This window comes from Rutidosis leptorrhynchoides, chromosome 4, assembly GCF_046630445.1.
Source record: "Rutidosis leptorrhynchoides isolate AG116_Rl617_1_P2 chromosome 4, CSIRO_AGI_Rlap_v1, whole genome shotgun sequence".
NCBI lineage: Eukaryota > Viridiplantae > Streptophyta > Magnoliopsida > Asterales > Asteraceae > Rutidosis > Rutidosis leptorrhynchoides.
This window is the reverse complement of record NC_092336.1, coordinates 79,044,427-79,060,577: the sequence shown is the minus strand read 5'-3', so window position 1 is coordinate 79,060,577 and position 16,151 is coordinate 79,044,427. Positions and strand designations below refer to the sequence as shown.

Genomic DNA, 16,151 nt, shown 5'->3' with positions numbered 1-16,151 from the left:
GGAAATGGAGGAAGCGGATGACATTAGGGATGTCATTAGGGAGGCTATGACTGACGTCTACCAGCATATAGATGAGGTAGAAATGACAAATGAGGATAGATTTAGTCGGTTAGAGCAGTGGCAAGCCCGGAATGAGTACGAGCATTCTAGGCAACGACAGCATGATAGATGGGACTATCATCAGCGTCAGATCATGAGTCGGCTATCACCTCAGGATCACTACGTACCGACTCGACCCGCTTACTATCCTCCACACCAGCCCGAGATGAGACCACCATTTACTCTCTACGACCCTAACCAGGCCTACCAGTACACCTATCACCAACCATGGAACCCGACCGACGACATGAACTGGAACCCCTATCCAGATTGATATAGTTCCCGTTGATGATTTCTATGATTTTTATCTTTTTATTATTTCTATTTATTTATGTTTAAACATACAAATATTGATACTTTTATGTAAGTTTAATATTTTTATTATGTTGTACTAATATTTCATATTTGATTTGAAAGTGGGATTTTAAGTCCCATTTCAAATTACCATGCATGTTTATATTTGTATTGTATGTATTTTATTTCATATACACAACAGGGTAAAATAGCGCATTTTCAAAGACTGGCATTAAATTCAGCAAAAGCTACTAATTTTGACGACAAAACGAAAAACAAATGTGATGTAACAACAAGACGGAATGAACAAATGATGTACACCATTTATCATTCAACAAACAAACGCCAATATGTTTGGAAACTTTGGTAAAATTTAATCATTTTTCTACGCTAATTTCCCTCAATAATTTAAATTGTTACTGATTTCTTGCAAATGAGGGCATTGCAAGATCTTAAGTGTGGGAAGGGGTTAAATTCTTTCGGATTTTTAAAAATTTTAACTTATACACTTGGTTACCATTAAAAATACTAGTAACGCAGTAGTTGTATTAGAATCTAGTGCTCTCTGATAATAAAGAACAGCCCTAGTCTTATATACTGACTACCCAATTCTAGTAAAATTTTCAAAATTTTCAATTAAATGAATTCAAAATCATGTTTATACATATTTATGAACGATAAAACTAGGTGTTAACACCGAAATTATTGTTACCTCGGAAAGGACATAAATTGAGAAACAACTCAAAATGTTAGAATTCATTTAAAATAGAATAGAGGACAATAAAAAGGGCAAAGAAAGGAAAATAAAAGCCAAGTGTAGGAAAAAATTACCAAGTTATTTAAAACATATATCACATATTTGTGTACAAATAATTGAAGATACTTTTGTTTTGGACAAAATTAACCGTTTTACCCGGTAAATTGTAATATATTTGAAAGAAAGATGGATCTACATGATGAATCAATTCCATCATTAAAAGGAAGTAAAGTCTTCCGAAAAAGACACGCGCTTCTTGATTTAGGTCAGGAAGTTGTCGTCCAGACCAGTTGTAGAGTCTACGAAAAACCTTGAAAATTTTTCTCGAAAATCAGCTGGAAATCCATGGACCTCAGCATCAAACAGGGTCGCCAAATGGTCAGACTTATCCTAACCATAAGAGGATCTGTCTCGTAAAATGGGGAGGGCGCCGTGCAAATTAGCTTGATAAGACTAATGAATCAGATCCCCAGAAAGGATAATCTCCTTAAAGATCAAAAATCAGCTTTTAAGACTGATATTACTCAATCCTTGAGATTGACCTTAAAGATTGAGAATTACAAACTCATGGAATTCGATGATATCTAAACTCGAGCTTGAACGAGAAAATATTTTGATCAAAAATTACAAACCGATTTGTTTTCTGAAAACCCATTTTTAATGCGTTCATTACCATTGAACGTAAAATCCTAGGAATTCACCTGGAATTCATTAGGTCACCTGAACCAAATCGGGTGTCAACCGTAAGAACGGTGGTTGCATAGCATGGTCGAAGACGGGACCTTGTGCCAGACCGAAAAACTATAGGGTGATCTTTACTATTGCTCCTACAAAGGATAGTAATTGCATCCGACACGTTATAGACCATAATTAAAAGCATGTCACAGGACATTACCTTAACAGTTGCTTGTTCAACGCTTTCCTTTACAACCGGACGGTAGTTTACCGAAAGGTAATATACGGAGCAAGTATACTGAACGTGTTGCTTTCCCAATACAAGGTTAGCAAGTGGGTGACACAAAATCATAAGTTTTGAGCTAAAATTTTCAAATCTGAAACCCATAAAACCCACAAAAACAATTTTGCAAACACCGGTGAAGGGTTATTCCGGAAAACTTATCTAGGGTAAAAGCTAGATTGTATTTTCAAAAGATCAAATGTTTTCATAAAGATCCAATTTCCTTAAGGATCTAAATTTTCATAGTCATATGGGACTGTAAACCACAACGTTACTATCATTGTTATATAGAAATCACTGATGTACAAAGTGTGAAGAATAAAAGAAGTGATTCTAGTATTTTTAATTTCAAGACTATATTGCTTGAGGACAAGCAACGCTCAAGTGTGGAAATATTTGATAATGCTAAAAACGAACATATATTTCATAGCATTATCCCTCAAGAAAGACAAGCTTTTAGTTGCAATTGTTCTATTTACAAGTGATATTCGTTTAAATAATAAAAGGTGCAGACAAAAGACTGATTCGACGAATTGAAGACGCAAACGACCAAAAAGCTCAAAAGTACAAAGTACAATCAAAGTGGTTCAAATTATTGATGAGAAACGTCTCAAAATTACAAGAGTACGAGTCGCAAAACGCAAAGTACAAGATATTAAATTGTACGCAAGTACGTTCGAAAATCCGGAACCGGGACCAGAGTCAACTCTCAACGCGCGACGCAACGGAGCTAAAATTACAAGTCAACTATGCATATAAATATAATATAATATAAATATAATTATATAAAAATTATATATATTATATTTATATTTATAAGTGTCGGCAAGCTAGGAGCCAAGAGTACCTGAGCTGGAAAAAGAGGCCATGCGATCGCATGGCCTGAAAGTGAAAAACCCATGCGATCACATGGTGAACAGTATCACGTGACATCCTATAAATTTCGCAGTTTTTGGTTGAACTAAACACATCTTTTTCTCACTTCATTCTCTCAACGTATATATATATATTAAAGTACAAAGTACCATCAAAGTGGTTCAAATTATTGATGAGAAACGTCTAAAAATGACAAGAGTACAAGTTGCAAAACGCAAAGTACAAGATATTAAATTATACGAAAGGACGTTCGAAAATCCGAAATCGATACATGAACCAGCTTTCAACGTACGACGCAACGGACCGAAAGTTACAAATTAATTATGTATATAAATATAATATAATATATAATTAATTATTTAAATTATATATTTAAATTATATTTATATAATAAAATCCGTCGGCAAGCTAGGAGCCAAACTTATGTTAGCTGGAATCAGGGGCTCCGCACTCGCGGAGCTTTGAAGACAAAAACCTCCGCACTCGCGGAGGTCAAACAGTATTACGTGGGCCTATAAAAGGCCGATCATTCGGCCGATTTTTACACATCTTTTTCTAATCTATCTCTTACGTATATATATATATATATATATATATATATATATATATATATATATATATATATATTATAATTTTAATTTTAATTTTAATAATAATAAGGGTATGTTAGCAAGTGTTGTAAGGGTGTAAGTCGAAATTCTGTCCATGTAACGCTACGCTATTATTAATCATTGTAAGTTATGTTCAACCTTTTTAAATTAATGTCTCATAGCTAAGTTATTATTATGCTTATTTAAGCCGAAGTAATCATGATGTTGGGCTAAATATTAAAATTGGGTAATTGGGCTTTGTACCATAATTGGGGTTTGGACAAAAGAACGACACTTGTGAAAATTAGACTATGGGCTATTAATAGGCTTTATATTTGTTTAATTAAATGATAGTTTGTTAATTTAATATAAATATTTACAATTGGACGTACCTATAAATAACCATATACACTCGATCGGACACGATGGGCGGGATATTTATAAGTACAAATAATCATTCATTTAACCGGACACGAGAATGGATTAATAGTTAATGAACTTATTAAAACAGGGGTGAATTATGTACAAGGACACTTGGCGTAATTGTTAACAAAGTATTAAAACCTTGGGTTACACGCAGTCGATATCCTGATGTAATTATTAAACAAAGTATTAAGACCTTGTTACAGTTTAAGTCCCCAATTAGTTGGACTATTTGACTTCGGATATAAGGATAATTTGACGAGGACACTCGCACTTTATATTTATGACTGATGGACTGTTATGGAAAAAAACCAGACGGACATATTGAATAATCCAGGACAAAGGACAATTAACCCATGATAGATCATGAGTTTAATACACATGCTACTGAGATAAGATATATGATATGCATGTTGTTGGAAAGCTGGCGAAAAGTCAATAACTTTTCATTTAGATATCGAATAGTTTCGATGAACGGATTAAAAGATATGGTCAACTGAATTATGGTTGACGTTAATTGAAATTGTGGTTGAAACTGTAAATTAATATTTAAACAACTTGTCTATGAGATTGATAAATTGGATTTTCAAATATTACTAATCAAGTAAATGAATTTCTATATAAAGCATGTCTCGTTTTGTTGAACAACTTTCAAAGTTGACCGTCTTATCATGTTTTAAAGCTTTATAAACACTATAATCTGATTTTACAAGTATTGGAAAGCTATGTGAAATAATAAAATATTTTCGATTGCCATGATAATTCAAATATAACATAGCTCCTGAAATAAATAATAATTTGAGTTTGATAAACTATAAATTCGTTCAATTATCAAGACTTATACTATGATAATAAACATGTATAGACTTAAAGATCATATTGGGTCAGGTTGACTGTTGAGATGACTTTTGTTAACTTTTGCATGTCGGTCTCGAGCATTAGGATTGTGATACACTATAACCTGACCTAGCTTGTTAGACATGTATTGACCAACATATGTTCTCTAGGTTGAGATCTATGGTTATTTTGCATTCCGAGTTTCGGTCACATTTCGGTGAATGACCTTATGTGCTGCTAAGGTGAGTTTCATTTGCTTCCTTTTTAAATGCTTTTGTAATCTATATTTTTGGGCTGAGAATATATGCACTTTATTTTAAACGCAATGGATACAAGTACATACTAAATTCTACACCGAGTTTGAACCGAAAATCCCTTAGCTTTGGTAACTAGTAACTGCTGGTTATAAGAACTGGTGGGCGCGAGTAGTTATATATGGATCCATAGGGCTTGACATCCCCGTCTGTTCCAGGTATAGAAACCCTAGCCTGAACTATAAAACAGACGTATACTATTTAAGTTTAGTACACGTTGGATTGCATGTATTGTACATGTTGGTTGCATGTATGTTAAAACAGGGGTACTTATAATAACGTTAAAGTTTAGTTACCAGGGTGCTCAATTTCGTAGAATATTTTGATAAATGTTTATGGATGAAACAACTAAAATCTTGTGATCCACCTTTATATACAGATTATGCACAACATTAAAACTATGAACTCACCAACCTTTGTGTTAACACTTTTAAGCATGTTTATTCTCAGGTTCCTTAAAGCCTTCCGCTGTTTGCTTATATGTGATACAAGCTATGTACATGGAGTCATACATGCTTTATTCGAGAAAAAGTTGCATTCACAAAATCATCACCATGTATCTTATTTTGACTGCATTATCAACGGATGTAGTATTGCAAACTATTAATTACGGTGATTGTCTATATGTAGATATCATCAAACGTCAAAAATCTTGGAATTTGATATTCAATTATGGTGTGCCTTTTCAAAAGAATGCAATGTTTACAAAACGTATCATGTAGAGGTCAGTACCTCACTGTGAAATTGATGAATGATGTATTCGTCCAAAGGGATTTGGAAGGATCATCACAGAAGCCGTCGGCTTGACATCTGAAGCCGCCGGCTTGGACCCAAAACCCGTTTTGTTGAGCGTAACGATCAAGTATTGAGTGGAGAAATAGTCACCGCCTAAGGAAGCCGAGGGGCTTCGTACGAAGTCGCCGGCTTGGCATAGTTTTTGAGAATTTGAGGTCTATAAATACTGGCCGAATTCTATAATTTTCAATGTACCTTTTCCATTCCTCACTTTCTAGTTACGAATTTATGTAGTTTTAGGGTTAGTTTAGGTTTAGTTTCAATGTAAAGTCATTCTCTTGCATTGGATTCAAGTTTTAATTCAAGATTAATGAAGTTTTTCTTATTCCTCTTTATTGCTTTGTAAGTTCTAATCTTATTTACTTTATAGCATCTTTTCAATTATGTCTTTATTTATATTTAACTGCTTCTGTTCGTCTCCAACTATGAACTAAACATTCATAGTGGTTACTTGGATGAAAACTGTGGAAATCTGGGAAAACAGATGAAGCCGCCGGCTTCCTCAGTCCAAGCCGCCGGCTTGGCTGAGCCAAGCCGCCAGCTTCGTGCTTCAGTCCGTACAGTTTCTGGTTCGTTTCCAGATCTGTATGTTCATGTTTCTGTGATGATTATTTAAACTGTTTATGTCTGCCATGACTCAATAACTTATTTGCATGCTTAATGATTAAATATTATGAATCTAGGATTAACTAGTCATTGATTCTATGATCTTATATTCGATTCATATCACTTGTTTAGATCTAGTCCATCAAATATATTGTTTGAATTGCATGCAAATTAGGTAAACATCATTGGTTGTTATACAACTAGTTGAATTTGAATCACACTTATATAATAGAATTCATTATTGTTATACTTAATCGAAGAACCTTTGTTCACGTGTGTTTAATTGTCAATTGCATGAGAACTTGATTAAGATTAATTTTTAGCTAGTAACTTGAGTTGATCTGATTAAGTTTATTAGCTTATATAATTTGTCAGTCTAATTAAATGTTGTCTTGGATCCACATCAGGCTTAGGTAATATTTATCATGTGATTATTTATATGCCATGAATGAAGACATTAGCTATGAACATCACTTAGTTAATGTATGCTTTAGGTCCTACCTTATGAATGATATGCGACACTTAGCTTAACCTTTTAGGGATAATGATTGGTCTATGATTGTTATCTTGCTATTTGTTAATATAAGTTATGAAATAATTAATATATTTCCCTTATGATTCACACGTCTTTGTAATCACTTCTCTTTTATATTATTTATTTAATTTGAGTCTTTATTTTATCTTTCCTTAATAGTTTATTAAAAGATTTCAATAACGTTTCATTAATCATCTCTTTTCTAAGAGATAAGAATCAACAACTTAAAAACACATAAAAATATATCTCTAGCTCTTTAATAAGAATTAGACTATAAAATAAAACAACTCTTATCTGCTTTCACGCTCTCTTGGGACGATAACCTAACATACTACATCTGACCGGATTTTGTTGCTCGTTAGGGTGTTAAAAGTGTATTAAATAAAGGTTATATAAATTTAAAAGTTTGAAAGGCAAATTAAGCACTGCACACTTTTGCACATCATAGTGTCTCACAAAAATTAATGAGAATTAAAGTACCAAATGTGTTGTAATCTTTCAATCTTCAATCTTGATGAATAAACCTCTTAATTTGATGGAGAATGATGTTGAAACACCAAAATTCGTCCAATTTCTCTCCGGAATTCGTCCCCCTAGATGGCCAAAACTCCCTCATATTTATAGATTTTTCTGACTTGCTGGCCAATCCGAGACATTATGCGCTGCATCCTTAGAGATGCGCCGCATCTCCCTTGCGTGTTCTGAACCCATGCGCCGCATCCATAACAATGTGCCGCATTTCTTATTTAATGTTACCAAATGGGTCTCTTAATGTGTAATGATGCGCCGCATCTTTAAAGAGGTATGTCACATCTGCTGTTGTATTTGTTACTTCTCTTGTGTAATCACTTTTGAGCTAAAATCTTAAACTATATTAGCCTTGATGCTCCTTCTAAACTCTCTTTGCTTGAAATCATCTTCTTGCACACCAATCATATGTTTTCAAATCCTTTGTTAATGAACCAAATTTCGGAACTGATAACGCAGATAAAATGTGTAGAAAAGGCACCTTCCAATAAGAACCGATCAACTCACATTATTATATTCCTATTAACCAAAAATGATCAAGCATATGTGGTGAAATTTGGGTGGACTTGGTTCAATCCATTTTTTCTTTACTTTTTTGGTTAACTTTTAAGCTTTTGTACAATTTTTTAATATACTCATTTTTTCATTTTCAGTCATTCTTATCATTCAAATTATCTTTTCATTTTTAACTCTTCTACTTTTTTATTTAATAATTTTTTCTTTAACCTTTAGTGAAAACTAGTTATCGAACCTCGCTTCGCGCCGGGGGTTCGATTTTCAATGTATTTTATTGTGTTTAGTTTGTAAAATTATTTCGTGGCTAACGATCATGTCATTGAAGCGCAACTCGAGTCGAACTAGAAGGTATAACCCGTCAAAGATTTAGATGTTATTTTACATCTCCGCGTTTCGCTATGGAATTGTCGACTTTTAAAATTTAATGCAAAATCAACGTGTATGAAAAGTACCTCAAATATATATCGTTTTTTAAAAAACGTCCGTTTTGCCTATAGTTAGTGACATTGTGTTCCTAAAATTATTTCGAGTTTAACGATGTTTTCGGAAAATTTAACTAGTTGCGAGCGAGAAGATATGACCCGTTATATATTTGAGTGGAGTTTAGTTAAGATTTTTTATGAAAATGTTTATTTGACACTTTACTCCCTGTTTAGGGAGCCGGTTTTAATTTTTGAACAAAGTTTGGAGGCTTTATTTGCGAAAAGGGAAAAAAAAATGAAAAAAGAGAAAAGAAAATGTGAAAATTTGTTCGATGGGCACCGGAAAGTGATTGACCTCGTCTTTTAAAATCAAATTAAGAAAATGAAATATAGAGTTATACTCCGTAGTTGATGTTGAAATGTCAGGTGCCACCTGGCACACACAACCTTCCCCTTTCCACGTGGTAGACCTACTACGTACACTTGATTCACAATTTGAAGATACAGTTTTACACACGTTGGTATATAATCATATAAAGCAGCCGTTTATAGCTGTCAAGCATAGAAATTAACTAAATGGGTCTGATCAATACCGGTCCGGGAATAACCAGACCGGAATACGACCGTAAAACCGAGCTAATAGCATTCGACCAAACCAAAACCGGAGTCAAAGGACTCGTTGATTCCGGAATCACACAAGTCCCTCGTATATTCCACTTACCTTATCCCGAAAACATCAATTCCGACCAAACATCAGGGTCAAAACCAACTCTTCCGACCATTGATCTGGAAGGAATCAACGAGGATTCAATCAAGCGAAATGAAGTGATCGAGAAATTGAAAAATGCGTTGGAGAATTGGGGATTTTTTCAAGTTGTGAACCATGGAATACCAATTGACATTTTGGAGGATGTGAAAAAGGGTATTTTAGGGTTTTTTGAACAAGATACAGATGTGAAGAAGCAGTGGTACTCAAGAGATGTTAGTGGGAAGAGTAGGGTGTTGTATAACAGTAACTTCGATTTGTACTCGGCACCGGTGACTAATTGGCGTGACTCGTTTTATTGTATCATGGCTCCTGATCCACCTCAACCACATGAGTTACCGTTGCCTTGCAGGTCCTCACTACAATACTAACTTTCATTTCGATATTTTTTTCTTCCTATATTAATAATACTATTATTAGCCTTTAAGAGCTCGTGCGTTGCACGGCGACTCTTAGTCAAACAAACTGGAAACATATAATGTTACTTAGTCTTCGCATATGATAGCCGAATTAAGAGCCGTACGTTGCACGACAACTCTATAAAATAGTATTTGAAAATGTTCGTATTTATGCCAATTAGGTGTATATGATACAATTACAATGAATTTAAAATGTCATACATAGTTTCAGCTTGTAATCAAGCTACCAACTTGTACTTGAACGTGTCGTCTTGTTGAACGCCTTGATTTGAATCCATCTATAATGTATTGCCCTACATAAATGCAATGACATGTAATAAGCATATGCTAAGATTAATCAAAGGTTGACAACAGATCCGGTAATGTAACACAATAATCACATAATTGATCAGTATGCAATAAGGTTTGTTATTCTGGCAATAAGGTTTGTTATTTTGTTAGTAAAGTGAGTGTAAAAATATAAAGTTAGATGGTAACACGCGTATATGCAAATTAAGATTAGTGTATAGATATTATGATAAATAAGAGTTAATATATTAAAAAGGAATTTTTTTTATGTAAACACATAAGTTGCATAAAAATATACAATTCTTAAGAAGATGAAACATATATATAAACAAAGAAGATTAATACAGGAGTAGTTTTAGAGCAGTAAGATGTAATTACCATTATGTAGGTTTCACATTGATGCAACAATATTAAATGACATTTTGGCTCACTATATATCTATGTGTTTTATTATTGTGATATATACATTTCTAATTTCTAAACATTAGCATGCGTCTACAGTGTAGCTTACATAAATTTACCAGGACTAATATAATTTACTCATAAACAAAATAAACTTACATGTGTGTTGGTTGCACGATTGTTTGTTTTGTCACTTGACGTATAATTCTCAAGCAATTAAAGTAACTTATTTTCGGTTCAACAGTGAAGAAAAATCACATGTATGTTACCTAATCCCCCGACCAGGCAACCCGCATACTATCACACCTATACGTACTTATTGGGTATCTTATGAGTTCGAATCCAATTAAAAAAAACAACAGAACATCAAAAGAAAATAAACTTATAGCAGCAGCTAACCTATATGCACAACAACTAACAAAGCAATATATAAAATGAAGAGAACTCAAGTCAACCAAGTATGATTCACAAGCCCACCTAGTTTGCCAATAGATAACCAGATTTAAAACACAAAGAATTTAGACTAATATCCTAGTAACACGTGTGTTGTTTGGTCTAACCCGTAATAAAAGCGCTTGTCTGACCCATTTACCTGCCTGTTCGACCCACCCATTTTGGCATCGGAACAGACCCACCCATTTCGGCACCGAAACAACCGAACTATAAATCCAATTACGAAAAAGGAACAACACAAGATACCAAAACTAACAAAATTGAACACAAAACGTAGTTCTTGAAGTAATTTATATAGCCTTAAAATGCATGAACACTATTTAATGCAAATAACATAAAGTAACTGTAACATAACTAACAAAGTAGTAGAATTCTACATAAAACCTAGTTAAAAAGATTACATGAATAAATATGATATTGTTACTTACATTAAACATGTATCTATTAAAAACATTTCATGTAAATATGATTCGTGAAATAGAGTAAATATGATTCGTGAAATAGAGTAAATATTAAGCAAATAAACAACACCCAACTGAAGCAAAAATTATGATCTAAAAATGGAGGACTCAGTTCACAACCCTTATGTGTAGTATCTAAGAAAAACCTGATTGATATCTACAACCTTTAAAATGAGATACTCTGTGACATTTTTGTGGATCAAAGCATAGGCCAACATACAATTTGCCATCATTAACTACCAAAACACATGAGAAAAAACGCAGACGAAGATAACTGGCATGAGAAAAAAAATATTACCAGTATCAAAAACGGTCAAAACAGTTAAAAAAAAAAATCAAAAATCAGATTCAACCTCTTCTAAGTTATGCTAATGCTAATGTAGTCAAAAACAATCAATTATCAAGATAAAAAACACTCAACAAAGTCAAAAAGTAAAAATAGACAAAAAAAAAAGCTCAAAAATCAATTTCAACCTCTTCTGTGGTGATTTTTTAGTGATAATGTTAATCGTAATGCAGTCAAAAAAGTCAATTATCAAGTTCAAGATTAGTCAAAAAGGTAAAAGAATAAAAAAAATAAAAAATAGTCAAATTAGTAAAAAAAAACTCAGAAAACAGTTTCAGCCTCTTTTATGTTGTGATATGCTAATGTAGTCAATAACAGTCAATTATCAAGTTCAAAATTAGCGGAAAAGTCAAAATAGTAAAAAAAAAAAAAACAAAAAAAAAAAAAAAAAAAAAACTAAAAAAGAGTTTCAACCTCTTTTATGCTGTGATATTCTAATTCAAATAATGCTAATACTAATGCAGTCAATAACAGTCAATTATCAAGTTCAAAATTAGTAAAAAAGTCAAGAAAGTCAAAAAAATTAAAATAGTAAAAAAAAAAATCAAAAAATAGTTTCAACCTGCCAATTTTTGAAATTTATTATATTTACTTTTAAAGATGATGATCTATAGAATTATATGTAATGGAGACTAAATACTACTTTGATATGCACATAGAATACGCAAGAATAAGCAATAAGTAGTACACCTAGATACACTATAATACATTATGTATATTTCTTTGTAAACTTTAAGTAAGGCTAGCATCTCTCATCAAGATATGCACATAGAATTCATTAATTTGAATTGTCCTACTACTTTAGCCAAAAAGAGACTCCAAATATGATCAAATGTCATCCTATTGTAATTCTTAATATATAATAACCTGTGTACTTTATGCATCCTGATTGCTACCCTAAATATGGGTCAACTCAATTACTATCAATCAGAAATCATCCTTTAACATATTTTTTGCTGACTGTGAACAGCTGGGTGAACTATACTAATTTTTTTTTTTTTACTTTAAATGAATAATCCAGAGTAGACGCAATGCCAAAAAACAAACTCGAACAGTTAGGCAATTTAGCCACATAGTACTAAGTGACGATACATAATATACTCCATATCTCAATGGAAAGATACTAAATACATATAAAGTAAAATAAAAATTAATCATCTTAAAATGAAGGTAACTACAAATTTGATAAAGAGAAGAAGAAGAAAAACGTATACTAACCAAATCAGAATCTCTGATTGGAAATTTCTTGTGTGTTTCCCATCACCATAAACAGATGCATGCTCTTTTCTTAGTGCCTGCATTAATACTAAACAAAATGATTAAATCAAGTTTTTACGTCTAATATACAATACAACCCGATTTGACACTTTTAGTCTTTAACTCAAAAGGACTTTAATCATGATAAGGTAATCATGAATACAGTTTGCACAGTAATCAACCCAACTCCCTGTCCATTGGCAGAACTAAGTATTTAACTATCTAATACAATTGATATATTAATAAGGCGATTTCATTATTGTATAATTGTCTACTAAAGTAATCGTAAAAAGAGTAACATTAGAATCATAAAAATCAATATAGCTAAATGATTTTTACACTGTTTAAACTAAAGTCATTACCTGTAACAACCCAAATCAATATAATTTAGTATGAAACCCAAACATGCATAATACAATAGTATAATTCCAGTCAAAGAATTTACCTTTATACAACAAAAAGCTTATATTATTTGTATCCAAATGTGGTACAACTGGTTTATCAAAGCCCTAATTTCCATTATGAAACAATATAATACAAATCAATAATAAATGAATTTTACATACCTTAAAATGAAAATCCCTGACTTTAAGTTTATGATCGATAGTAAACGAATGTTAATTTACTAAATCAGACTTGAATGGCATACCTGAGATTCAATTTAGGGCAAAAATGAGATTCGATTTAGGGCATAACTGAGAATATATTTAGGGCAAAATTGGTGTCTGAATTGAGGAACAAAGCATAAAACCCGTGAAGATAGAAAGTGCATGAATCGATCGTAAGTTGAACCAAATGAATGAATTTATTAGGGTTGTTGCGCAACACAACATTTGTATGATGACGGAAAATGGATCGGAAATGATGTGTTCAAAGTGAATCGTATGAGACCAATTCAACGCGTAAATTCCAAACTTATACCAATCGATATGTAAAAATCTGATTAGTAATACTGTGATGTTCCCATATGATTTTGATGCTGAAGGTCTGTAAAAATGGCGATTTTGTGTTCTGGATATGTGTAATTTGAAGGAGAGAGAGATTGCAGTACATGAACGAATGAAATAATGAGAAAGTTTGTCTAGGACACGTGTTTTGCTGTTGTTTTTTTGTGGAAATAAAAAATAAATAAAACAAAATCAGTGGGGTAGGACACGTGTAAGTTTGGAAGTGGGGTAGCTAATGGTCTGACACATCGGATTTGATGTTACGCTTTATGTAATGTAGGGGATTATTATTATTATTATTATTATTATTATTATTATTATTATTATTATTATTATTATCAATATTGAGTTTTAAGTTGTTTTTTTTTTTCTTTCGAAAAGCAAGCATAATATTAAAAATGAAAAGGGTACATTGACAATATGGGTTGTAAGCCTTATCAAAAAAGGAAAAACTGAAATTGAAATTGATTTTTGGTTTGAGTTACAAATCTGAATTCTATTTTCGGTTTAACTTTTCGAAAATGTTGAACTGAAAATCGATTATTTATGGTTATTTTGGTTAAATTATACTCCGTATTTGTATTTTTTTACAGGTTTAACCGCATTCGAACCGAATTTAAATTTGGTTTTCCGTTCGTTTTTGGTTTCGGTTTAGTATTAGAATTTGGTTTCGGTTTTGAATCAGAATTCAGTTTTGTTTCCTCAAATTATAAAACCTTACAAATTGAATCGAACAAACCGAAGAAATCGAAACCAAGCCGATAAACACTCCAACTTATTGATTAAATATGGTATAGTAAACTTTGGGTGTGAAAACAGCAAATGATTACTAATTCAGGTTGATTTCATGATATATTGTTGAATATATGCATACGAGTAATCGCCATCTTGTTAGTGATATATTGGTAAAGGTTTAGGTGGAAATACGATTATAGAGTTAACATTAACATACTTATCATGCGATTAAGGAAATATGATCTTGATAAGAAAACTATATAAAAGTTGAAGATAGAACTAACTTTTAACTATGAGTGCCTGTATAAATTGTACAGAGATATATGGCCAGAGTACTCGAACCGCATGATGAAGCTTGGATGTTGTGTGTTCGAGTTAATATCTGAGGCTCTTGGGCTCGACCCTAATCATCTTTTTGACATGGGGTGTGTTGAAGGACTTGCTCTTCTTGCCCATTATTATCCATCATGTCCACAACCTGAGTTAACAATCGGAACCCCTAATCATACCGACAACGATTTCATCACGATTCTTTTGCAAGACCATGTTGGTGGCCTTCAAGTGTTTTACGAAAATCAATGGATAGACGTTCCTCCGATCCCAGGAGCACTCGTAGTGAACGTTGGTGATCTTCTACAGGCATAATTCTCTCTATATCTACCTCTAAATATTTAGTTTCATTTCAGTTCATTGGTTTTAAAAGATATACATCAATTTGGTAACTAATTAAATGGTGGATCAAATAAAATTACATAATTGTCCATCATGTGCAATGGACATGTAATAAGTTAACGGAACAAATTAACTGGCGTTAGGTTTAGGACTCCTGTTGTGCATATTAAAAACCATAGGGACTACCGATATAATTTTAAAAAGGAAAGGACTAATGGTACAATTTAGAGTAAACCACAATGATCAATGGTATAGTTAACTCTATACTAATAGATGGTATTGGTGTGTTGTGATCTTTTTTTCAGTTGATTACAAATGATAAATTTGTTAGCTCGCAACATAAAGTGTTGGCGAATAAGATCGGCCCAAGAGTATCATTGGCGTCGTTCTTTACAACAGGCATTATTCCAACCATGAAGGTGTTTGAACCGATCAAGGAGTTGGTTTCAGAAGATAACCCCGCCAAGTATAGAGGCACAACGGTGAAAGAATATGGAAACTACTATAGGGAAAAAGGACTTGATGGCACTTCTGCCCTTTTGCATTTTAGGATCTAGCTTGTTATATGTCAATAAACCATCTTTTTACGTATTTGATTGTTCTTTGATTTTGTAACATTCACTACAACTAATCTTAGTGGTTTTGAACACTTTTTGAACGAGTTTAAAACGTTTAAAAATTTGAATATCTGTTAGAAGTGTGAAATAATATGGCTTCAAAAAATTTGAAGCGATAACAAAATATGGTGTCATCAATTTCAAGTGTTATTAATTTTTTGACACCGTTAATTGTTATTGGGTTTTTTTTTTACACTTATACGTTTCAAAATTTTCGCGACGCTTAAAAACATGTCAA

The 16,151-nt window shown here is 32.6% G+C and overlaps 1 protein-coding gene across 1 annotated transcript; it reads left to right on the top strand.

Annotated features, from left to right (window-relative positions):
* The first annotated feature begins 9,126 nt into the window (after positions 1-9,126).
* On the top strand, positions 9,127-15,853 carry LOC139842143 (1-aminocyclopropane-1-carboxylate oxidase homolog 1-like). The gene is made up of 3 exons (XM_071832317.1): positions 9,127-9,668; positions 14,942-15,263; positions 15,602-15,853. Exons 1-3 carry the CDS (start codon positions 9,127-9,129, stop codon positions 15,851-15,853), a joined length of 1,116 nt encoding a protein of 371 aa, XP_071688418.1.
* The last annotated feature ends 298 nt before the right edge of the window (positions 15,854-16,151 follow it).